Consider the following 26,407-nt stretch of genomic DNA (forward strand, 5'->3'; position numbering starts at 1 on the left):
CATAACATTAATGGTAGAAACCATGAATATTAATAGATTTGATGACATAAAAATTTTTGTATATCAAAAAACTAAAAGCAAAATAAATTAAAAGGCAAAAGACCTTGGGAATACATCTATCTATGACTAATCGTTGATATTCGAAGTGATCTTACAGAGCAATAAGAACAAAAGACCATGCTACAAGAAAAAAATGGACAAGTCATGAGTAGGTTACTCACAAAAGACCTATCAGTATCAGAAGTAGAGGAAAAGTTGAGCTTTAATAATCATCAAAGAAATATAAATCAAACAATGAGATGCTTTTTATTTCCCTCAAGATTTGAATAAAATAAGTTTGCCCAAGGTTATGGAAGGGTCTGCTTCTGGAGAACAGTTTGATAGGTATCAAACTTCTTTAAATTGTGTGTAATGATAGCATATATTACCCTCTCAGTAAAGCATAATACTAAACATGGGACAAGGATTATCTCATTAAATCCTCAAAATTACCCTTTTATGTAAACATGGTTCTTTGCATTTTAATAATGAGGAAATTGCAATGCTGGGGGAAATAATTCAAACTTCCTTGAGGTCACTTATCTAGTTAGAGATGGATCCAGAATGTCAAACCCAAGTGTCATGTCTGTCTTCAGAGCCTGAACCAACCATGCTTGTCTAAGAATTTATTCCCCCCAAATATTTGAATATATGTGTCCAAATGTGTTTATCACAGTATTATAAGAGGAGAAACTTTTAAAACAAATGCCTGTCTATTTTATAGAATGCAATACAGCTATTTAAAAATAATGAGGGGCGCCTGGGTGGCTCCATTCCTTAAGCATCTACCTTCAGCTCAGGTCATGATCCTGAGGTCCTGGGATTGAGCCTCACCTTGGGCTCCCTGTTCAGCAGGGAATCTGCTTCTCCCTCTCCCTCTGCAACTCCCCTCTGCTCGTGCTCTCTCTCTCTCAAATAAAATCTTTTTTAAAAAAAAGTCACGTTGACCCAGAAAACACTCATGGAAAAAATATTTGTGATACTAAGTGAAAGAGGCAGGTTTTAAAACCTTATTTATAATAAAAGTATAATTTTTAAAAATACACATACATGAAAAGACTAGGAGGACATAAATTAAAACATTGAGAATGGTAATGGGTTTTGGTTTTGTGTTTTGGGAGCAGGGTTATAGGCTTCTGTTTTCTTTGATTTTTCCAGTTTTCCTACTTTAAACACATTTTATAATTAAAATAATAAGACAGAGGAGGAATTTCCTCCAGAGGGATACTTTTAGGGTCCAACTTCTGGACTATGAGAAATAGATGTTCAGTGTGTAAATAATATTAATGATGCCTGGCATGCCCCACTTAACTTTATTTATGGAATTTCTCCTTAGTAGATGACATAAGTTGCAAGTGATTATTTATCTTACAAGACAGTTCTTGGGTATCTAAAAACCTTGACCATGCAGCCCTTACAGTAGCAAATTGGCCTTGTATATGCAGTAATACATATATGCACACCATCTTAAGAGCAAGTGATTGCAAGACAACTTCTGCTTCTTCATAGGCCCTTGATATGTCTGTATGTTTCAAATAACTTTCTGCATTTAATTTTAATGTAATACTTATTATTCTGGTACTATTTTTTCTGACCAATGTATTTGACAGATTGTTATAATAAAAGAAAAGGAGGGCATGGGGAGGCCTGGGTGGCTCAGCAGTTTAGTGCCTGCCTTTGGCCCAGGGCGTGATCCTGGAGTCCCGGGATTGAGTCCCACAATGGGCTCCCTGCATGGAGCCTGCTTCTCCCACTGCCTGTGTCTCTGCCTGTGTCTCTGTGTCTCTCATGAATAAATAAATTAATTTATTTATTTTATTTTATTTTATTATTTTTTTTTAATTTTTTTTTTTTTATGATAGTCACACACAGAGAGAGAGAGAGAGAGAGGCAGAGGGAGAAGCAGGCTCCATGCACCGGGAGCCCAACGTGGGATTCGATCCCGGATATCCAGGATCGCGCCCTGGGCCAAAGGCAGGCGCCAAACCACTGCGCCACCCAGGGATCCCAATTAATTAATTAATTTTAAAAAAGAAAGGGAGGGCATGGTGCTCCCACATCAATGAGGCATTTTTTTATACTTAATTACCCTAATTACCAGTGCTCATGTAACTGGAGAATACTAAAATGAAAACTCAGGACACAGGAATATCCTATACTACTCACTGAAGTAGTTGGAACCTTGCAATAACAATTCAGAGGAAGGACTAGGAATTCTAATAAGAATTTCCAAATCAGGGGGATCCCTGGGTGGTGCAGCGGTTTAGCGCCTGCCTTTGGCCCAGGGCGCGATCCTGGAGACCCGGGATCGAATCCCACATCGGGCTCCTGGTGCATGGAGCCTGCTTCTCCCTCTGCCTGTGTCTCTGCCTCTCTCTCTCTCTGTGTCACTATCATAAATAAATAAATAAACAAATAAATCGTTAAAAAAAAAAAAAAAAAAAGAATTTCCAAATCAGGCTTTTAGCCCCCAAGGGTAAAACAGTTGCTGACTCTGTCACTGTCACTCCACATTCCCTGGCATTTTGCCAGGCTCCCTAATTCTTTCCCATGGTGAAGACTTCAGGAAGCAAAAGCTTCAACTTTTTAACTTGGTGTTTCCTGTTATCTCTAGATTAGAGATAGTGTTTCAAAAACTGCCTAGTTTAAAAAAACTGATGTTCTTACTTTTATTGTGACAGAAGTAGAGAAGTGAACCATTCATTCATATTACTTTTACTTTAAAATATTCATTCATTCATTTGAGAGAGAGAGAGAGAGCACACAAGGTGGGGGAGAGAAACTCCAGCAGATTCAGTGCTGAACGCTAAGCCTAAAGCAGGGCTCAATCTCATGACCCTGAGATAACCCGAGCCAAAACCAAGAGTCAGATGCTTAACCAACTGAACCACCCAGGCACCCCTACTTTTAGTGTACAGAACCATCAGCCTGGAAGTTTAAGCTTTAACACAGAGTGAACATCGTGGTTTCCTGGTGCCCAACTGTGTATTTATCATTGTGTCTGTGAACAGGTTCCTGGTATAAATTTACCTGTCAACCAACTGACCTATTTCTTCGCTGCAGTTCTCATTAGTGGTGTTGTACATGAAATCGGACATGGGATAGCAGCTATTAGGTAATGATATTTTTCTTTCTACTACATGTAAAAACTTTTTACTTAGGAGGATTTATTGCTAAAATATGCTACATTTGATATTTTTTCTTTCTATGGATTTTTCCCAGTGCATATCCACATTATTTTGAGGTACCTTCTCTTTTATAAAGATTAATATGTTGATAAATATACTCTGTGCACATCTCTAATCTAGGTCTTTCTATCCTTTGCCCTTTAACAGCATGATTGTATCTTCATGGTTCTTCAAGATTTTCATCAAACACTGAAACCTAATCTTTATATTCATCATTAGGTCAGAATGCACTTGGAGCCCACTCGCTTGACTTCTTAGTACTTTTGACTTACTGGCTGAAATACTTCTCTGCTTTTACTTATGGCCTCTGCTGGCTAGAGCAAGAACATTGAAAGCTCTGGGTTTGTTAACAAATATCATAGTCTATTTAGAAACCCAAGTAGAAGATAAGAGAGGATGAGACCTGGAACTTGCTTCAAGTATGCCCTCCTCTCGTCTTGACTACTCAAATGTATCATTGTAATTACACCTGAGCATTTTAAAGGCTCCTAAACTTATAAAGTTGTGATAGGAGAGCACAATTTCCCCTTCACTCCCACTGATAATTATTGCAGTGATGAACACACATACTGATGGAAATGTGTTTTATCCTCTGGGTATATGTACCATATGAAAGGTTTCATAGAAGAAGATGTAATCACTTCTTACTACTTTCCAGTTGCTTATGAACAAGAGTCTGTTGACTACCAGTAAACCCTCATCTTGACAGAGCATACACTGTTACACAAGTGTGACATATAGTGGTTTAAGTGGGCAGCCTCTTTTTCTTTTTATCTCTCACTTTTGCTTCCATATTTTTGGCATTGCAGCTTTTAGGGTTCTGCATATAAAATCAGTGTTATTAACAGTTTATTACTTCAATGTATATTCATGAAACAGTGTAATCTTTTATAAAATCCAACTGCCAAGTGAAAGTGAGTTTTGCAGTATATTATATACTCATTACTAAATGATAGTACGATATATTGGGGGGATGGCTTTTTTAGTATGGTTGTTTGGTCTTATGAGGCTGTTAGGTGTAATTCAAGTTTTAGAGAATGAATTGATAAAAAATAGTTTTCTTAAGGACAATCTGAGCATTATGCATATCTAAGTATATTTATTTTAACATTAATTCAATAGGAATATACTTAGATAAAACTCCACTTTTATTTATTAATAGCTAAGACAAGTATAAATATTTAGATACTTTACTTGAATTATATTTTCCATTGTGTCCTCTGAAAATAATTCAGAGTAAACCACAAAATTCTTTCATTTACCTTTTCATGGAAATATTAACCATTTCTTTATATATGACTAATTTCAAGTTATTGCTCAGCGTATTGGTTTCTAAAAGTTTTGAAGTTTTAAGCCTATTTCAGAATGCCCTTGTTTTATGCAATTTCACAGATAACCAAACCTGTACACTACTGTAAAATTATGGAGAGATAACTACCATATATGAGTTTATTTTTCTTGACTGTCCAGAGACACCTGTTAAGCAAGAATTTAAATTACAGTAGGAAGTTTTAAGATTAAATACATTATTAATTTGAAAAATGCAATACTAGTTGTTAATTCCTTTTTCTTTTGTGATTTCTTAGGGAACAAGTTCGATTTAATGGCTTTGGGATTTTTCTCTTCATTATTTATCCTGGAGCATTTGTTGATCTGTTCACCACTCATTTGCAACTTATATCACCAGTCCAGCAGCTAAGGATATTCTGTGCAGGTAACAGACTTAAATTTCTTTATTCATGTGCATATTGTTATGGAAAGTAGTCACATCACAAATGAAAATGTCTCATCTTTTAGTTGATAAATTCAGTTTATAAGATTCTCAGTTAAAAGTAATAAAGCAAGGGGCTTTGGGCTGGCTCAGTCTGAGGAAGCATGTGCCTCTTGAGCTCAGAGTCATGTTGGGTGTAGAGATAACTTAAGTGTTTTTTTTAAAAAGTAATAAAGCAAAATAATTTACATTCCAGTTTCTTCAAAAACAACAATTTTTAAAAGACTGAAAGTAAAATGAACAGGACATACCATGTAAATGTGAACAGAAAATATGACTACATTAAATTACTTAGATATAAGGGGTCACTTAATAATCATAAGGAATGTAATCCACAATGACAGTGTAATCATTGTAAACTCACTACATCAAGTAACAAACCATCAAAACAAAAATGGGAAAAGTGCAAGGAAAAAACAAAAATATAATAAAGGAAGCTGATCTCATTTCTCAATACATGGCAAATAAGTATGAAAAGTCAGATGATCAAAACTCTTAAGTAGTAAAGGAAAATTCAATAAATATGTCAAACTCTATATCATGACAATGTCTTTTCAATGACCGTGAAACATAAAAATTGACCAATTTAAATCAAAACCTAATTGTGGTATATTTAAAAATGATAATGAGAGGCAGCCCAGGTGGCTCAGCGGTTTAGCGCCACTTTTAGCCCAGGGCCTGATCCTGGAGACCCGGGATCAAGTCCCATGTCGGGCTTCCTGCATGGAACCTGCTTCTCCCTCTGCCTGTGTCTCTGCCTCTCTCTCTGTGTCTCTCCTGAGTAAATAAAATCTTAATAAAAAAAATAAAAATGATAATGAAATAAGTTGTAAAGTTTTGCTAAAAGGAAAATTTACTGCAGTTATGAAATAAATGAAAATAAGTCAGTTAAGCATTCAACTGAAGTGAGAAAACTATAAAATAGTTAACAAATGATATAATAAAGATGTAGGTAAAAAAGTAGGAAAAAGGTCTTAAGAGGCTTTTTTTTACACATGGCAAAAAGCAACTACAGACAATTTGCAGTCAGATTGGGGAATAACACCTGATACAGAGAAAATCAAAACAATTATAAAAGTGTTTTGTTCATCTCTGCAAACGTTTTTCAAAAACTTAGATAATTATTTAAAAATATATGGGATCCCTGGGTGGTGCAGCGGTTTGGCGCCTGCCTTTGGCCCAGAGCGCGATCCTCGAGACCCAGGATCAAATCCCACATCGGGCTCCCAGTGCATGGAGCCTGCTTCTCCCTCTGCCTATGTCTCTGCCTATCTCTCTCTCTCTGTACGACTCTCATAAAAAAATAAAAAATTAAAAAAAATTATTTAAAAATATAAATGGCCTAAACTCCAGAGAAGATTTTTTAAAAATCTCAATAGGCTAATTTACAATGGGAGAAATGAAGAAAGCTGAGGAAGAATGCCTCTGAAAGTTTCATAGGTACAATTCTTCCCAATCTTGAAGGAAAAGGTTTTTTTATTTATTTTTTTTAGGATTTTATTTATTCATGAGAGATAGAGAGAGAGGGAAAGAGAGACAGAGAGAGAGAGGCAGAGACACAGGCAGAGGGAGAAGCAGGCTCCATGTAGGGAGCCCGACGCGGGACTCGATTCCAGGACTCCAGGATCACGCTCTGGGCTGAAGGCGGCGCTAAACCGCTGAGCCACCCAGGCTGCCCAGGTTTGTTTTTTTTTTTTTTTTTTTTTTTTTTTTTTTTAATTCCACTTTAGCATAAACTTTATAGATCGCATGGAGAAGGAAATTTTTTTTTAATTATTAAGCTAATTTAACACTGATACAACATCTTATAAAGTACCAAAAACTCTAAGTATGATATATTTAATTACTGCAAAGATGGTTCAGCAATAAGAAATCTGTTTGAAAGTGGTAAACATCATTTACCATTAGGGGAAGAAATCCTCACCTCAGCAGTTACCCGACTGGGTATTTAACAAAATTCAACATCCATTAATGGCTAAAATATATATATATATATATCTCCTTAGTAGAAGTAAAAATAGCTGGACACTTCTAGTGGCATAACACTAACAAGCATTCTTGTTAGAGGACGAGGCAAGCAATCCCATTACCAATTTATCACGGATACTATTAAATGGTCTCTAAATGTGGGTCCGTACAGTACGAGGGAAGAAGGAAGCAAAAATACTAGGAGTAAGCCGTGTTTCCAGAGTTCTATACCTTGTTCCACCTTGGTTCCCTTGGTGGAACACGGGAAACGAGAACATCAATGGAAATATAGAAAAATTCTGTGAAGAACGTGACCACCGAATTAATATTCAAAAAACAATACCGTGGTGTTCGGAGCGAGGAGGAGCGGGTGACGTGTGCACGAAGGCTGCAGCATCCACGAGTACGTGGATGTGAACGTAAGCACGTACTTGGTGAGGCACTGAGAAGCGCATGCGCCAGGCGCTCCCAGAAGCACCCGCACCTTCCGTGCCCTCGGCGTCCTCGGCGTCCTCGGCGTCCTCCGGCTACGCTGCGTCCTCCGCCTTTCCGCGTCTTGCTGCTGAACTGTGCAGACCGGTCTGTGGTGCTCGCGGTTTCCTCTGGAGCGCTCGCCTTGCTCAGCCTTTTCTGCAGCCTGCCAGCCGCCCACCAGCTGCCGAGGAGCCAAAGCCTCTGTGGAGCTCTCAGCCATGGCCTCAAACGACGCTCTCTACATCCCCACAGAAAATTTGGAGATCCTTACAGATCTTGTGGAGCTGCACCAGATCCATGTGGAGACTGCCCCAGGGGCGATTGTCCCCATGGCGGGCGTCCCCTTGGACGGCGTCCCCATGGCGGGCGTCCCCTTGGATGGCATCCCCTTAGACGGCATCTCCTTGGACGGCGTCACCTTGGACGGCATCCCGTTGGACGGCATCCCGTTGGACGGCATCCCGTTAGACGCCGTCCCCTTGGAGGCCGTCCCCATGGACGCTGTCCCCTTGGAGAGCATTCCTGTGGAGACCATCCCTGTGGAGACCATCCCTGTGGAGAGCATTCCTGTGGAGAGCATCCCTGTGGAGAGCATTCCTGTGGAGAGCATCCCTGTGGAGAGCATCCCTGTGGAGAGCATTCCTCTGGAGAGCATCCCTGTGGAGGCGATGGCGATGGAAACCATCACCGAGTACGAGATTATCAGCGGCAGTTGGGTCCACGGTGGCCACCACCATCCGCCTCTGATTGCACTGCAGCCGCTTGTTACCAACAACCCGAACCAAGGGGACCACGACCAGGAACTAATCATGGTGCAGACACAGGAGGAAGTGGTGGGCTACTACGAGTCAGAAAACCTGCAGGCCACCAACAATTTCGAGGACCAGATGGTCTTCCCGGTTGATGAAGACGACGGCTTCCAGCAGACCCTGGCTGGCTTGTCAGCTTCCGCATCATCATCAACCTACAGCCGCAGCAAAAAGCGCGGCGGCCAACACAGGAAGGCCAGCAGTAAGAAAAATCACACCGCCAGTGAGGACCAGGCTGGAAGTAGCAGCTCCAAGATGGACTGCAAAAAATGGGAGCAGAAGCAGGTGCAGATCAAAACCCTGGAGGGCGAGTTCTCCGTTACCCTGTGGTCCCCAAGCGAGAAAAGAGACCACGAGACCGGACAGATTGAGGACTCTGCTCCTGATTATTCAGAGTACATGACCGGAAAGAAGCTTCCTCCCGAAGGAATACCTGGTATTGATCTCTCAGATCCTAAACAACTGGCAGAATTTACTAGAATGAAGCCAAAACCCAAAGAAGCTGCTCTAAGAACAATAGCTTGCCCTCATAAAGGCTGTGTGAAGATGTTCAAAGATAATTCTGCCATGCGGAAACATCTGCACACCCACGGTCCTAGAGTCCACGTATGTGCAGAATGTGGCAAAGCTTTTGTCGAGAGCTCGAAACTAAAACGACATCAACTGGTGCATACTGGAGAGAAGCCCTTTCAGTGCACATTTGAAGGCTGCGGAAAATGCTTTTCCCTCGACTTCAATTTGCGTACACATGTGCGAATCCATACCGGAGACAGGCCCTACATTTGCCCCTTTGATGCCTGCAATAAGAAGTTCGCTCAGTCAACTAACCTGAAGTCTCATATCTTAACACATGCAAAGAACAAAAACAGCCAGTAAGAAGAGAAGACCCTTCTCAAACTTGGGAAGTGTCTAATAGGAATGCGATTGGAAATAAATACACCTCTCTTGTGTATTGCTTCTAGGAAATAATTTTTTTAATGATACCTATACATCTAAGGGTCATGTTTTGATAAGAGTAGTAAAAAGGAAAGTAAAAAGTAAAAAAAAAAAGTATTCATTTATATAAGATAACATTAAGATATTAAATCTTGTTCTGTAATGCTACTTGAAATACATGGTGTTTTTATAAAGTTTGGTCCCAACAGGAGGATAATTTATGAATCTCACATCAAAAGACAGTTCTTTATACAACTGTTCTAAAAATGGGACTTCTTTTCACATTTTTTTAAAATACGAAGTTTCATGTATTGCTTACAAATTTTTAAAGTTCTATATTTTCCAAATGTTCATAATTATACTTTTAGGAATATGTTTAGTAATTCTATGTTTTTTCTAAAGGTTGGTAATTTTGCTTGTGATGGATTTTCTTTAATTTTTTTGATAGATTTTCTTTAAAAGAATGAACAGCTATATATGTGCACAAAGTATTTTCCTGCTTATAAAGTTATATAGATTTTGTTGGCTATATTAATTTTGGTTGTATTCTTTGATGTTAACACATTTTTTCCTAACTACCTTTTAACTGCATTGATTTCCATAGTATTGAATATTAGATGTGATTTAATAGTATAAGACAATTTAAATCTGTTTTAGTCATTTTATTTCCCAAAAGTACTGTCAGGTGCTGTTGTTTAGTATAATTTCTTTGAATATTCAGTTAGAGAGTGGTGCTCAGTTATAGAATATATTGTGTATCTTGACTTTTTTCAAAAATACTTGATATGTATATCTTGTGTAATAGAAAAAGCAAAAATAAAATACTTCTTCTGAAGAAGGAAAAAGCTTGCCTATATAAATATCATAGCTAGAAAATAGAGACAATGAGGAAGTTGCTACTGGCTTCTGGTGGGTAGAGGCTAGGGACGCTGCTGAACAACCTATTTGCACAATATAGTTCCCCACAACAGAGAATTAAGTGGCCTAAAATGCCAGTAGTGCCACTGTTAAAAACAAACAACAACAACAACAACAAAAAATCCTGCTTTAGAAAAAGTAAAAGTTATAACAAAGATTCCTTTGGTATACTTATAAATAAATCATTAACGGACAAGAGATTTTTTTTTAAATAAAGGAACTGTGTATGTTCTATTGCCACTTTGCCATCAAGGGCAAATATGGAATCTAGAGGGGTAATATTGTGCCAGCTGCGTCCCTAACGAGACAAGAAGCTGTACAGAGTCCAGAAAGCAGTGCTGCTCTATTACCCTTCTGACTCTGAATGAGAAAACAATAGAGTCTTTGCTATGGTTGTGTGGTGGGATTATCCTAATAAGGGAGAAATGGTGAGAGTGCAATTCTCCTCATGGCAGTCTCCCATGGACTGCCATCCTGAGGAGCTGGGGGAAAAGTTGAATTTAACACATGGCAACAGTGGTAAATCTAATCAACATTGGGGATGGATTATTTTGTGAAATTGTACTGAGACTAGCAATTTGGGTTGGGGAGGGTTATACTCTACCACTAAATTAGTTTTACTAGAGTAAATTCCAGTAGGCAAAAGAAAGTTTTTGTTTTAAAAAAAAAAAAAAAGAAAAGAAAGTTTTTGTTTTTTAAATCAAGCTATGGAAGCAATATAAGAAAACACCAGATGAGTGCCTTCTATAATCTTGAACTGGAAAAGGCTTAATGCAAAGGAACAATTTGACCACACCAAAATGTAAGGTGTCTGCATAGGTAAAACCAAGCCAAAAAACAAACTGGAAAAAAATTGTAATACCTCTTACAAAGGACCAAATTAATATATACATTCAAAAATAATATATGCAAATTAGTAAAAAAAATGTAAACAGGCAATGGATAGAAATAGTTCTCAAACAACAAATACAAATAGTCTTTTAATAAACATGAAAAATGGGACAGCCCGGGTGCTCAGCGGTTTAGCCCTGCCTTCAGCCCAGGGCCTGATCCTGGAGACCTGGGATCGAGTCCCACGTCGGGCTCCCTGCATGGAGCCTGCTTCTCGCTCTGCCTCTCTGCCTCTCTCTCTCTCTGTGTGTCTCTCATGAATAAATAAATCTTTAAAAAAATAGACATGAAAAATGTACAAGCTTGTACTTAAATCTCAACAGATCTTACCTTTAACCTAGCAGATGGCAAAATCTAATGTTATAGTATCCAGTGTTATTTACAGGGTAAGGAAACCTATGCCAATTATGAAAACAAATTAATGCAGACTCATTGGAGATTAATTTTTTTTAAGATTTTATTTGAGAGCAAGAGAGCACGAGCAGGGAAGAAAGGGAGAAGCAGGCTCCCCGCTGAGCAGGGGGCCTGACTGGGGCCCTGTCCCAGGGATGGACCTGAGCCAAAGGCAGGCACTCAACTGACTGAGCCACCCAGGCACCCCTGGAGGTCAATTTTAATGCACGTTTTTTTGACCCAACAATTCGGTTTGTATGTAACTTTCCATACCCTCACAGATGCAGACTTAACTAGATATATATGATGTGAGCAAAGTTGTCAGCATTGTATGAAAAAGTTAAAACAGGCTAAGTGATCATTAGTAGGGAACCCTATAAATAAGTCAATATGTTTTTTAAAGTGGATTACTCTAATCGTTATAAGAACTGGGCATTCTGATAAATTAGTAAAGTAATGGATATAAGAAAATAAAGTCGTGGATATAAGAAATTGGATAGATATGAATATTCAAATGAGAGAAAAATCCAAAGTACATACATGGAAAAGCAAAATATAGTTTCCAATAAAGAGTTTGATACCACTGGTATATTTATTTATTTATTTATTTTTCCACTGGTATATTTAAAAGATTTCTCTATATAGAATAGATTGTTTACCCATTGTGTCCTGGACTAGACTTGCTCTGGATATTTCCAGAATTAAACAAGTTACAACACTCAAAAAAAAAAAGGAAGAATGTCTTAACAGTGTGAATAAGGTACATGAAACACGTCTTATTTAGATATCTGACTACCATAATAGCTAAAAACAGCAATGACTTAAACTCTCATAAAACATTCCAAATGTAAGTAGTTCAGCACTGATAATTGTATTATTTGGGGGACCCAAACTCTGTCTTGTTAGCTCTGCTGTTCCTAACATGCAGCTTCTATGTCATGGACTCAGGTTTATCTCCATCATAGCTACATTCCAGCAATGAAGACAATGATATCCCTATTACCTCCACTCATATCCTGCTAGCCAAAGCAGTCATATGGCCATACTCAGCTTCCTGTGAGTCTGGGAGATGTCTTTAGGTTACGTTTCTGTCGTTATAAAACATTGGTTGTCTCAACGTGGATGGAACTGGAGGGTATCATGCTGAGTGAAGTAAGCCAGTCGGAGAAGGACAAACATTATATGTTCTCATTCATTTGGGGAATATAAATAATAGTGAAAGGGAATATAAGGGAAGGGGGAAGAAATGTGTGGGAAATATCAGAAAGGGAGACAGAACGTAAAGACTGCTAACTCTGGGAAACGAACTAGGGGTGGTGGAAGGGGAGGAGGGCGGGGGGTGGGAGTGAATGGGTGACGGGCACTGGGGGTTATTCTGTATGTTAGTAAATTGAACACCAATAAAAAATAAATTAAAAAAAAACATTGGTTGTCGTTATAAAACATTGGTTCTCAAGCACTGATGCGTTTACCCTCTTGGAGATGTTTGGAATGTGTGGGGTATAGGGGCCATTCCTTGGTTGCCTCTCTGAGGGGAGTCCCTGAAGGAGGAATTAGGAAGAGATGTACACAGCTGTGGCAAGGTTGTAGGACCAGCCTCCAGCACACCACTGAGTTCACAACTATCTCTGTATTTAAAAAAAAAAAAAAAAAAGAGGAAGAAGAAAAAAAATCTCTGTATATTTGATAGAGATGGTTGTAGTCTGTGACATGGTGCAAGATACTCTGTTTGGTACATCAATATCACTCTCCATAATAGTTTAATTCCTAAAACACTCTCTTTTTCCAAGGACCATTTGGATTTCCATAACGCAGCTCAGCAAGAATGTTTTTTATTTCATCTTAACTTTTATTTGAATAGCGTTGAAATTTTTTTCAAAGATCACAAATATGCTTCAATTAATAATGTATACATTTTCTGAAATGAGGATAAAGCAAGTAGAAAATATTAATTCTATGTTTCACATATATAGATGTTGTAACATAGATTCCATTAGTGTTAAATCATATTAGTGTATGATTTATGGTCTTAATGTGGTATTAACATGCTCATTTTACATTTCAGTATCTGAAATGGAAGAGGCCTCTAACTGAACATCTTTCCTCTGTACTAATAAGTAGATCTATATGCTTCACAGCTTCTTCTGGTTACTTTACTAACTTATCCGAATGCCCAGGTGTTATAAGTCCAGATACCTAGATCATTCCTGCCCCAGTTGAGCTTATTTCTTTTTTTTCCTCTCTTTTCAGGTATATGGCATAATTTTGTCCTTGCACTCCTTGGCATTTTAGCTCTTGTTCTCCTCCCTGTAATTCTCTTGCCATTTTACTACACTGGAGTCGGGGTGCTCATCACTGAAGTTGCTGAGGTAAATAATGAGGATTACGTGAGGCATTCATCTACCAGATTTTGTGATGTAACAGCATTTTATGTTAGGAACTTATATTCAACTTTTCACATATAGAATGTTCGGTTTCTTTTTATTATTATTTTTTTATTTTTTTAATGATCTGTTTCTTTTGAAGAAATTAATCCTTTTAAGTCGAACAAAAAGTTTTTTGAAACATACTGGATTTTTAAAAATACTTAAAATTGCTTCTGTTCTGAGTTACAAAGATAGTATGAAGATTTTCTGCCTGTACTTTGTTGATAAAATGCATCATTTACCTTTACTGTTTATTTTTATAACTGTGCTTTTGTGTCAGATATCCTTACTCCTAAGTAAGAAGATTGAAACTGAGGCTAGCCAGCCAGAACATTTCTTAGGGGTTTAAGTTACTGTCTTCAACTCTTTATTTCACTCCCTTAGACAAGAATTACTACAATGGCATCATGTTTTTTCAGATTTTCAGAAGAAGAAAATTACTTTTGTGAGCAACTGGCTCACATACTCACTGTGCTGACGGTATTGTCTGCATATTTGGGACTCTGTTTAGATAAGGACTTGTCTTATAATTTTATCCACCGAGGGTATACAAGATAATGAAAGCATTCTGATGACTACTTTCATAAAAAATTTTAATTAGCAGTGGGAAAAACTTTATCATATTAATCTTCATAGTTGGCAAGTGAGTTTTTTTTCAATTATGAAAACTTCAGAATCTTGAAGAAGTAGGAAAAGTAACTGTTAGGTTTTATCTTGTTAACATTCTAGGACTATACATCTTGGATTCAGAGCTGGATTATTTTCTGCATTAGTCAAAATATTCTACATAATTAACTCAATGTCTTTATTATTTGGTCAGATTAATCATAGCTTGTCTTCATACGTTATCTGATTTGGTTGTACCCTCTTCCCAAGGACTCACCTGCCATTGGACCCAGAGGCCTTTTTGTGGGAGACCTTGTCACCCATCTACAGGATTGTCCTGTTACTAATGTACAAGATTGGAATGAATGTCTAGATACCATCGCCTATGAGCCCCAAATTGGTTACTGTATTAGTGCATCAACTTTACAGCAGTTAAGCTTCCCAGTTAGAGGTGTGTATATTTCTTCAGTATAATATAATGCTTCAAGCAGCAGTACTTGCCATTCACCAATCCTCAGACCACATCTATAGATTCTATTATGTTCTAATTTCTTTAAAACAAATCAGTTAAGTAATAATAGGCCCAAACTAGTAAACATTCTTCTTGGTAAGTTGAGTACTAATTTTTATATATTGTTGAATTTCTAACTACTTTCACAATATTATATTTGACTTTCAGGACTCTAGTGTCTAATTCTTTCTGCATTTAGAAGAACTTGTGTTAAGTCAGCTTTCAAGCTCAACCATAACCAATTAACTAAATTCCAGTAATTAAATACCCCCATGCCGTATGGGTGGTGTCATATCCAAAGCTATTTGAGGTAGAGTTACTTTATGTGTCAGGCATCCAGAGGAAGTAATTTTGACATCCGAAAATACACTCTGAAGTCAGATCTTTTGTTTTGTGTAGCAAGTGACAAGGTGAAGCAAGTTTACTACACTCAGAAGCTGCCAAATTTATTTCAGCTCTGAAAAATCAGCCTCTGAATTCTTTATACAAAATCACAGCACCCAGGTTATTGTCAGTGTTGAAAAACACAAGTTCTATTCACAGACTATATCTTTAAGTCAACAAGTGTCCTGGATGCTTGTCCACATTTACTTGGGGTTTGGAAATATGGTAAATAATCAAGAATAACTTCACAAAAATACTGTGTACAAAAATGGCAGAGTAGTAAAAACTGATTTTTAAATTTTTTTCAAATTTAATCTTCCATGTATAATGCATTTTTAAGAACTTTTATTATTGTAAAAAGTTTCCAAACATACATAAAAGTCAAGAGGGTCCCTGGCTGGCTCAGTCCAAGAAGCATGCAACTCTTGATGTTGGTCTAGAGATTACTTAAATAAATAAAACTTTAGAACAAAATAAAAGAAAGTAGTATAAATGAAACCTCATGCATCCTCCTTCCAGCTTCAGCAATTATCAACATTTTGCCAGCTTTTTAATCTAATCAGCCCACTTTTGAGAGGAGTATTTTAATTTTTTTTTGAGGGGAGTATTTTAAAGTACATCCCAGGCATCATATCGTTTCATCCATGACTTTTAACATGTCTTTAATATATGATGACTTTTTATTTTTTAAGATTTGATTTATTCATTTGAGAGAGAGTGCATATGAGGGTGGGGAAGGGCAGAGGGAGAAGCAAACTCCCACTGAGTAGGGAGCCTGATGTGGGGCTTGATCCTGGGACTCCAGGATCATGACCTGAGCCGAAGGCGGACACTCAACCGACTGAGTCACCCAGGCATCTTATATGATGACTTTTTAAACATGACCATAGGGATCCCTGAGTGGCTCAGCGGGTTTAGCACCTGCTTTCGGCCTAGGGCGAGATCCTGGAGACCCCGGATCAAGTCCCGCGTCAGGCTCCCCGCAAGGAGCCTGCTTCTCCCTCTGCCTGTGTCTCTGCCTCTCTCATTCTTTCTCTGTGTCTCTCATGAATAAATGAATAAACTCTTTTTAAAAAATGACCATAGTACTGTTATTCCCACCTAACAAAATTAACACCAATTCCTAATATCTAATTGGTATTCACTTTTCCCTAATTACTTTCTTTTTATTTATTTTTTATTTTTTTAAGATTTATTTATTTATTCATGAGAGACACACACTGAGAGAGAGGCAGAGACATAGAGGGAGAAGCAGGCTCCTCACAGGGAGCCTGATGTGGGACTCGATCCTGGATCCCAGGATCATGACCTGAGCTGAAGGCAGGTGCCCAACCGCTGAGCCACCCAGGCGTCCCCCTAATTGCTTTTTTCATACTTGATTTAGGTTGAATGGTATATCTTCTAAGTATCTTTGAACGTGAAACAATTTCCCGTTTGGGGTGGAGGGTGGTTATCATTTAAGAAACAGTCATTTGTTTTGTCAAATTGCCCATATTCTGGTTTTGTCTGGCTCTGTGTTATCCTTATGATGTCGTTAATATGTTCAGCTATCCCCCCATATTTCCTATAAATGGTCATTAGGTTTAGAGTCTTGCTTAAATTCAGGATCCATTTTTTGAGGGGGTGAAAATACTTCCTAGTTCTCATTACTTCCTATTGCATCATGTCAGGACGCACACAGTGTTATGTCCTGTGGTAATGTTAACATTGTTCAGTGGGCTAACCTGACTCTTTAAGGTTGAAATATTTATAAATTTTTCCTGTTCTCAAGAACCACTTACCATCTTCTCAAACATTTCAGATGACAGAAGGTTGGTGTATGACCTATAATGCATTCTTTTCTGAGAAAAATAATCCAGTATTTCACACTTCTTAAGTCCTGTATCATTTTCCTCTAGTTTCTCTAAATTTGGTATAATCTCTGTTGAATTACAAAAGCCAAATTGACACAGTAATCAAAGTTCTTTCTAGTAGAATTGTTTTATTTAGGATATCTGCATTTCAAATACTCAAGGTTTTGTCCTTTTCCTGTCATACAGAATGGAAATGAAAATTTTCCTGAAAAACTATGAAACTCTTTCCTTACTAACTTTTTGAGTATTTCACCATTATGGGTCATATGCTGGATCTTTGGAGGTATTTATGTAAAAATGTAAAGCAGATATTAATCTTTCCACACTAATAAAAAAAGAGTCCCAAAATAATTCTTCAATATCTATTTCATCTCCTTAGGAGTGACTGTATTAGGATACCTGTTGATTTTACATGATGACTGTGTCTGATAAACCTGTACCTTTATTTAAAATAGAGTGCATATATTTAGCTACCTTATATGAATCTTAAAGACTATAAATTTAACTTAAAATAAATACCAGATTAATTTTAATGGCAGACTTGACCACTGGGGCTGTGGACATTTTTAAGAAAGCTGTGAATTATTAGCATTTTACATGTATCTAGGCACATTTTTTTTTATCTTTCATTATAAATGGGGGGGGGGGAAGATATAGCTAACTATGGTAATACAAAGTGGCCAATAATCCAAAAGTGATTTGTGTTCATTTTGGAGTAGAATTTAGTATACATAATTAAAATTCTAGGAATTTACACCACTGCAAAATAATAAAGCCACCTTGGAAAGATCTGATCCTGAAAGTGTAAATAAGCTGTCTTATCCAATCATTTCTAGCTGCTTACCTCTTGTGGGTATATTATTAAATTTTTTAAGGTATAGTTAAGTAGACTCTATGTTCTTAAAATATTAACATATTTCTGTCAAATTAGAAAAATGTGGTTAATCTACCTTATGAAATTGTTTAGACCTTTTTCTTCTGTTAAACCTTTCCTTTTTTTATTTTTAAACCTTAACCTGCTAAACTGTGAATGTCACCAACAAAGCTAAGTTTGGTTAAATTCCACCTCTGTCCTTGGTACAGCAAGGCTCCTTAGGCTTGTCCCATACACTCCTTGCAGATTGAATGGCCTTTTCAGGAAGCCCCAAAAAGAATTCTGGGTGAGGACTTCGAGCCCTTTGCTCCTAGAATAGATCTCTGATCTCATTCTGGGTCAGAACAGAAAACAAAACCTTTTCCCCCATTCATATTCAAGCCTCTATATTTAAGGTTGCTGGGTGTCCATATGCCACTTTGTGATTTGAGTGGAACTGAAAGTTACAGAGAACTAGTCTGGCTCTTCATTTGGGACTATTTTCCTAACAAGTAGCTTGCATCCTCTTTCTGTAGTTTGAGGGAAACTCTTTATTTCATATATGCATAAAGCTAAATTTCTTCTTTCTTTCTTGAAAGCATTGTCTTGAGTAAGAAAGAGTGTACTCAACAAGTCCAGCATTTGAACTACATTTTCAGGAGCATGAGATTGAAAACTAAAAGCAACTGCTAAAAAAATTAAAAATAAAAAAATAAAAGCAACTGCTCCCTAAAATGAAGCTTTGAGCTCAGACTCAGACATCCCCCTTGAACAGCCTATATTCCTGTTCAAAGGAGGCAAGGGTATATCCCTGTAACTGCCTGACAGTGGGAATATTGTCCTGTCCTACATACCTTTAATTCAAGTGAGAAAAGACCCTTCCCCACCTAGTTTAAGATAATAAAAGGAAATTTTCAGGAATCCTTTCCATATATCTTGAGTACCCAGATTGTTTTCATGCCTAAATCTCTAGTGTTTGGAGAAAAGTATCTTTTTCCGTTGTGAACATCAAGTTATGATTCAGAGGGTTTTTTTGGTATCCTAAATTGAAGAGGAAGTGTGTATGTGTGTGTGTGTGTGTGTGTCTGTGTGTTTGTAATTTGTTAACTACTGGTTACTAGGTGAGGCTGATATAAATTTTACCATAGAACTAAGAATAAATAACTTGGCTTGCTTCCCTGTGTTGGAGCTTTAACTACATTTATATATTTAATAAGCTAGAGTAAGAAAGTTGTTCAGTTCATTTTAGTAATATAGAAACTAGAGGGAACTATGAGTTATAGATTGAAAAACTCTCTTCTTTCCAGCCTTATTCTAAAATTAACCTCTGGTGGGGCACCTGGCTGGCTCAGTTGGTAGAGCATGTGACTTTTTTTTTTCTAAGATTTTATTTATGTGGCAGAGAGCAAGGGAGAGAGCACAAGCAGGGGCAGAGGGAAAAGCAGACTCCCCACTGAGTGGGGAGCCCAACATGGGGCTCCATCCGAGGACCCTGGGACCATGACCCAAGGCGAAGGCAGATGCTTAACTGGCTGAGCCACCCAAGCGCCCTGGAGCATGCAACTCTTTATCTTAGGTGTAGAGATTACTTTAAAAATATATTTTTAATATAATAAAATCAACCTCTGATCTAGACTATCCTTTGGAGGCTAGACTATTTGTACAACTATCTTGGGGCCTTTCTTAGGGCACATTTAGAATATGCAGGTTGTCCCTATCGTAGAATTATGAAACTCATCTGTTCTTGAATTATCTAATTGTCTCCCAGACTGAGGAGATTTAAGGGACAATTCTAATCTTCCAGTGTTAAATTCTACCTATGAATGCCTCCAGGGCCTCTAGTTCTAAAGAGTGCTTGTTCTAAAGTAGAATTGGATTGGATTCTCATGTTTAATAAAAGTATGTACACTAATGTGAAAATTGTCTGTGGCATCCCCATATTAGAGTTTTAAGAATTGAGTTACAGAAATTGGTATAGCAACTTTTCCTTAAATGTGACCCAGTAGAAAAGATTCTAAAATAAAAATCTTTAAACCTACAACTTTTTTTAACTTATAGAGAAATAACAAATTTACTTCTCAAGTTGCAACAAAATATTTAACTCTTTATTGGAAAATTCTGTTTGTTGGGAGGTTTTAAACTTGTCAGGATGGCCACAGCCATGGATTTATGTTTTGGTTAGAGTAATCACCATAGGAAAAAGGCATAACGTAGAGGTTGCAAATAGGTGGTAGCCCAGAGGCCAAATCCAACCTCAGCAGATGTGTTTGGTTTGGCTTGTGTGGTATTTTTTAAAATATTAATTAGATGCCAATATCTAAAATTCAAGAGGTTTCACATGAAAGTTCAGATTTCAGGGGGTTTTTTGGAATAAAATGGATGATCTATGTAATCAGGGCCCCAAGTATAGTAGCCTGGCTGCTAACCCTGTAAAGCTGGGTATATATTTTCTAATTTATCACAGTCCCACCACTTCCTATTTTTGCCAAACTCTATCCACTTCATTTATTTGCTGTCTAGTTGGCTTCTTTAAGCATTTGTGTTGCCAGATATGCTGTATCAAAAGTGATATCAAATTCTTGACTTTCAATTCTGTATTGTATACATTTCTCCAAGAAAAGTTAGTGATCAAGCATCAGATGTAAATTTTCTAAATAATTACTAATACAAAGGCAAATGGCATAGAATTTGTGTATTCAGTGTATATTGAGTTATGCACCTATGTAAGATTGAGAAACTTTTCTCAAGGAGCTCAAAGATTACAGGCCATCTGATGTGGATTAAGGTGGCTCTTGGGATGAGCACCAGGTGATGTATGGAGGTGTGGAATTACTATATTTTACACATGGAACTAATATTACACTGTATGTTAACTAATTGGAATTTAAATAAAAACCTAAAAAAAGAAGCAGACCATTATTACAGTACAAAGTTAATTGTAGATAATGACAAGAATTTGTGGGAGTTATGGGAGTTGGTGGTGATCACTCTTTCCTGAGAAGATGAGGGCAAGTTTTATAGCAGCAACCCTTGAGTTGGGCCTTCAACGGTGAATTTAATTTCAGGAGGCCAAGACAGAAATGAACCTTGGTACTATAGACTAGAAAGCAGTCAGGGAACTACTAGTAATATGGTTCAGCAAGATAATATTATGAGATAAGGTAATAAAAAAGCTGAAGTCTCTCTCTTTTAGTCTGTGGAATTTAGACATTATTTGGGAGCCAGTGCAGTCTTTGGAAGTTTTGAATTAGATTAGAGGAGTTCCATTCTCATAGTTCTACATCGGAAGGTTAATCTACATTGGAAGCATTAAGTATATAGCAAAGGTTTGCATATGCTAGCCAGATGGTGAGCAAACAAGACTTACTTGGGTTCTTCAAATGGGTCAGATGAGAAGGAGATAGAATATACCCTCAAATGGGAATATATATAGGGAGAAAAATAATGAGGTAAAAATTGGCAGGACTTGGCAGCTGATCAGAGAAAGCACTGAAACTGTAGCCTGGATTGGTAAAAAATAAAAAATCCTAAACAGCTTTTTACCTTGTACTTTACCATTAGGGCTGATGAATGATTACAGGCACAGGTTTGTCTGTGCCATTAGATAGTCACAGTTTGCTTTCATATTTCAAAGACCACTCATCATCCAAAATTTAAATACCTATTAAGTTACACTGAGAAAACAAAACTACCTACACAGCCAAGCAATGCACAGGAGAAACTGATTTATTAGCTAGTTTATTTCACCTCTGTTTTGTTCTTCATTTTATGTTGGTCAAGGAGAAATAGTGACAGTCTAACCAATGCAAGATGTCTTCCTCAAATAACCTAGTTTTGGGAGTTTTTCCCTTTTTTTTTTAAGTAGGCTCCACGCTGGGCATGGAGCCTAATGCAGGGCTTGAACTCAATCCTGAGATCACAACCTGAGCTAAGGTCAAGAGTTGGACACTTAATGAACTAAGCCAACCAGGCACCCCTCAAATAACCTAGTTTAAAATAAGCTGTTTTGAGGTTCCTGGCTGGTTCAGTCAGTAGAGCATCTGACTCTTGATCTCGGGGTCTGGAGTTCAAGCTCCACATTGGGTGCAGAGATCACTTAAATAGATAAAATTTTTTAAAACCTGTTTAAAAACAACCAATGGCAAACATACAAAATCCTTATAAAATCACATTGCATATCAACTAGCATTTTCACACCAGTGCTCCTAAAGACACTCTTATAATAGAGAAGCTTTTTGTGGTACTAGAAAATATACCTTTTTAAAATTATTTTCTCGATAGTTCTGTAGTAACTTTGCTGTCTTCCTCAGCACATCTGAGTATAGTAGTGTAAATATAAGGTTCTAAGTTTAATTGGTCCCTGCTACACATCAATTTATACTTTACAAATCTGATTTGCTGAATACAGGAAACCTTCCAAAATAAATACATGGAAATAGTTTTTTATCTCGCCTGTATCAGTAACTTAGTTTTTCGATCCTGCCCTAGATACAAGTGAGGCAGTCTACCAAAGAACTTTTAAAAATAAATGTATAATGGGAGTAAACAGTTGCCGTGTTTCCATGGTCTTACAAAAATGGTAACTGGATTACTGGTATGCAGGAAAATATTGCACATCTCTGGGGTCATATTGGACTGTCCCGATTTTATGAGGAAAGCCCCAAAGTAAGCATGGAGGTAAGATAGATATTTGATAGAACAGGGATGTCTTTAGGGATGAGAGTCTCTTGGCATCCTCTTACCCACTCTGCTAATACTACAGCACAGGAACTCATTAGTAATACTGGATCAGTAGCATTATGGCAGCTAAGAGTGGCTCATTAAATATTTGTGCTTGACCTGCTGGAGTTAATGCAAAACCTACTGAGACCCTAGAACTTCAGCTTTATCAGTCGGTAAGTTTATATGAAGATAGGTAACCTAGGGTGGTAAGTGCTGCTTCTTGATTCCAAACTGGACACCTCTCTTTTTGTAATATCATGTCCTTTTTTGTAGCATAAAATCACAGCATCAAGTAGCCTGTCAAACTGAACTCTGAATCATACAATTGTTTCCAAATTCATGTGCATTTTACTTACTCTTTTTTGTCTTGAAAGCAAAATGTTTATTACAAATTGCTTTTATATAACAGATTCTAATAAATTATTTCTCTTTAGCGTACAAACGGCTAGATGGTTCGACTGAATGCTGTAACAATCACAGCCTCACAGATGTGTGCTTTTCCTACAGAAATAACTTTAATAAGCGTTTGGTGAGTTGTCCCTGAAGAAGTCTTGCTTGTCTGATATAATTTTTACAAAATAATTATATAGAACTAAAATGGAATCTATGAAAACTTTTCCATTTTGCTTTGTGTCATTTTATTAAAATTTCTACATTTCACTTGTCACATTTCATCTGAGACTCTAACAGTTTATAGGTATAATATCTTATTTGGCCAAAGTGGAATACTTGAATCTAATTCATTGTAGGTGAGCATAAATGGCATTTCTTCTATGTGAACTTTGTTCCTTATATACTCTGTGACATAAAAGATATTAAAGAGCTACAACTTTCTGGTTTTCTTGCTAGTGAGTTATTTTTAGTATTGACTACTTAATATTTTATTCATAGCACACATGCCTACCTGCCCGGAAAGCAGTTGAAGCCACACAAGTTTGTAGAACCAATAAAGATTGTAAAAAAAGTTCAAGTTCAAGTTTCTGTATAATACCTTCTTTGGAAACTCACACTCGCTTAATAAAAGTGAAACATCCACCTCAAATTGATATGTTGTATGTAGGCCATCCACTGCACCTTCACTACACAGGTGAGTATTTATTGTGGTCAACCCTCAGAAAATCATTAAGATGGCATATATTCTCCATGGTAGAAACTCAGTACAAATCCATGTGTTAATTTTATTTATTGTAAATATGGCCACTTCTCAAAGTCTTATTAACTTGTTCTTAAGTGTTATATGAAATTTACCATTGGGAAAATAATCTGAATTTATGAAGCAAGATGGAACTGCATCCCATGTCTAAGTTCCTTTTTTTTTATAACAGTTGTATGGAAATATAATTTACATACCATATATTAGACCTTTTTAAAGTGTACAGTTGAAGACTTTTTAATATATTTGGAGTTGTACAACCATCACCACAATCTAGTTCTAGAATATTTTCCATGACCCCAAAAAGAAACCCCATATCCATTAGGAATCACTTCTCATTTCTCCCCAACCCTTGGCAACTAATCTACTTTCTCTTTCTAAGTTTTCCTGTTCTGCACATTTCATGTAAGTAAAATATTTTGTGACGGACTTCTTTCACTTAGCATAATGCCCTTAAGGTTCATCCATGTTGTGTAGCATGTGTCAGTATGTCCTTCCTTTTTATGGCCAAATATTCTATTGTATGGACATACCACATTCTCTTTATTCATTCATCAGTTGATGAACATGTAGGTTTTATGTTACTCTTTAAAAGGCTCTTATTGGTTCATAGTCATATCCTGAGATACAACCTGGATCATTCTTATTTATTAATAGAGTAAACGTGACTTTAGGGTTATACCTTTTTGAGGGATAAGGACTCTTGATAAATTCTGGCATAGTTTTTAAGTTAGTCCCTGTATTTGGTAGTCATACTTGGCATATAGTCAGTTTTAACTTATTCTCACCTCCAAATATAAGTACACACTGGGACCTGAATTTCTGTAGTCCACTGTATTTATTAGGTATTCTAGAATAATTGATGGTTTTTATATGTGGAGCATATAGGCTGCCTACATATGTTTGGGAAGGGCTTTCTCAACCAATTTAATAGGCTAGCCCAGTTTTTGACCGTATGGAAAAATTTATAAACTGTTGCTTAGCTGTATGAACAATATTCATTATTCCTTTTTTTTGTTTTTGTTTTTGTTTTTCTTGTTTTGTTTTGTTTTTAGTGAGCATCACCAGCTTTATTCCACGTTTCAACTTTCTAAGCATAGATCTGCCTGTCGTTGTGGAGACATTTGTCAAGTATCCTTTCTGGTATGAAGAATGTTTTTAAAAGGTGTTATCTGGAAGATGATCAGGCTTACCTTGAATAGGACCGCATAGACCTTAGAAGTATTGATTGATTGCTAACAACTACAAAGGAGACTTTATTTTTTTAAGATTTTATTTTTATTTATTTATTAGAAACAGAGAGAGAGAGAGGCAAAGACACAGGCAGAGGGAGAAGCAGGCTCCATGCAGGGAGCTCGATGTGGGACTGGATCCCAGGTCTCCAGGATCACGCCCTGGGCTGAAAGCGGGGCTAAACCGCTGAGTCACCCAGGCTGCCCCAAAGGAGACTTTAACGATGAAAAAGATCAGATTTTAGGAATGAAGTTACAAGGCGAGAGATCTATCAGGGAGGAAGAAAAGTTAAGATATGGAAGGGAGGAAACCCAGACCATAAATTGGGAGTTGAATTTGCAGATCTGAGACCTTTTAGTAAGTTTATAAAGAATGAAAGCTTCAGTTACTACCGAGGTGCTGAATTCTGCCTTCTGAGCCTGTCCGCTCTGACTCCATGGAGGAATGAGTAAATAGTTTCCGGTATTAAAATAGCAATTCAGAGGACAAAATCTTGGGTTCCTTAGCATATTAAGTTTGAATATAAAACTTGATTTTTTAGAATTCATCATTTTTTTAAAAGATTTTATTTATTTATTCATGAGAGACACAGGGAGAGAGAGAGAGGCAGAGACACAGGCAGAGGGAGAAGCAGGCTCCACGCAGGGAGCCCGATGCGGGACTCATCCCAGGACTCTAGGATCACGCCCCCGGGTGAAGGTAGCGCTAAACCGGTAGCGCTAAACCGCTGAGCCACCCGGGCTGCCCTAAAATTCACCATTATGAAGAATTTGAACAAACTGAACAGTTTACAAGGGATCTTTATTTTTGTCACTTTTTTTTTCTTTTTTACTTTCTAGATTTTAAATTACTAAGTTTGGTTCTTTTTTAATTGCAGTATAGTTAATTTTACAGTGTTACATCAGTTTCAGGTGCACAATACATATTTTTGATACTTTTAATCATTTTCATTTCCTTCCTCAATAATTTGCAAAAAAATGAAAGAGAAAACAAATGAGCAGTTACTGAAAAATACGTACAATCAAGATTGTACCATGTAGAGCAGCCTGGGTGGCTCAGCCGTTTAGCGCTGCCTTCAGCCCAGGATGTGATCCTGGAGACCTGGGATCGAGTCCCATGTCGAGCTTCCTGCGTGGAGCCTGCTTCTCCCTCTGCCTGTGTCTCTGCCTCTCTCTCACTCTCTCTCTCTCTCTCTCTCTCTCTCTCTTTCTGTGTCTCTCATGAATAAATAAATAAAATCTTAAAAAAAGACGGTACCATGTAGATTGCAACTTTGTCT

At 37.3% G+C, this 26,407-nt stretch overlaps 2 protein-coding genes across 6 annotated transcripts in view; both read left to right on the plus strand.

Annotated features, from left to right (window-relative positions):
* The window catches only part of MBTPS2 (membrane bound transcription factor peptidase, site 2), a 63,701-nt gene that overhangs the window by 10,481 nt on the left and 26,813 nt on the right, over positions 1-26,407 (plus strand). For all 5 annotated transcript variants that reach the window (XR_005386187.1, XR_005386188.1, XR_005386186.1 and 2 more), the window contains 7 exons: positions 3,051-3,154; positions 4,814-4,941; positions 13,638-13,756; positions 14,690-14,870; positions 23,177-23,271; positions 23,634-23,829; positions 24,951-25,026. Coding sequence is in view for 2 of the 5 variants with exons in the window: in XM_038587055.1 (XP_038442983.1) it covers positions 3,051-3,154; positions 4,814-4,941; positions 13,638-13,756; positions 14,690-14,870; positions 23,177-23,271; positions 23,634-23,829; positions 24,951-25,026 (899 nt within the window). In the remaining 3 variants the exon portion in view is untranslated. The remainder of the gene's footprint in view (positions 1-3,050; positions 3,155-4,813; positions 4,942-13,637; positions 13,757-14,689; positions 14,871-23,176; positions 23,272-23,633; positions 23,830-24,950; positions 25,027-26,407) is intronic.
* Positions 7,412-11,149, plus strand: YY2 (YY2 transcription factor). Its single transcript, XM_038587057.1, has one exon. It carries the CDS (start codon positions 7,659-7,661, stop codon positions 9,123-9,125), a length of 1,467 nt encoding a protein of 488 aa, XP_038442985.1. The 5' UTR covers positions 7,412-7,658; the 3' UTR covers positions 9,126-11,149.

Source organism: Canis lupus, chromosome X, assembly GCF_011100685.1.
Source record: "Canis lupus familiaris isolate Mischka breed German Shepherd chromosome X, alternate assembly UU_Cfam_GSD_1.0, whole genome shotgun sequence".
Classification (NCBI taxonomy): Eukaryota; Metazoa; Chordata; class Mammalia; order Carnivora; family Canidae; genus Canis; species Canis lupus.

Bases quoted from the DNA above. Each gene is read 5' to 3' on its own strand.
- YY2 (XM_038587057.1), top strand. From the start codon at position 7,659: ATGGCCTCAAACGACGCTCTCTACATCCCCACAGAAAATTTGGAGATC.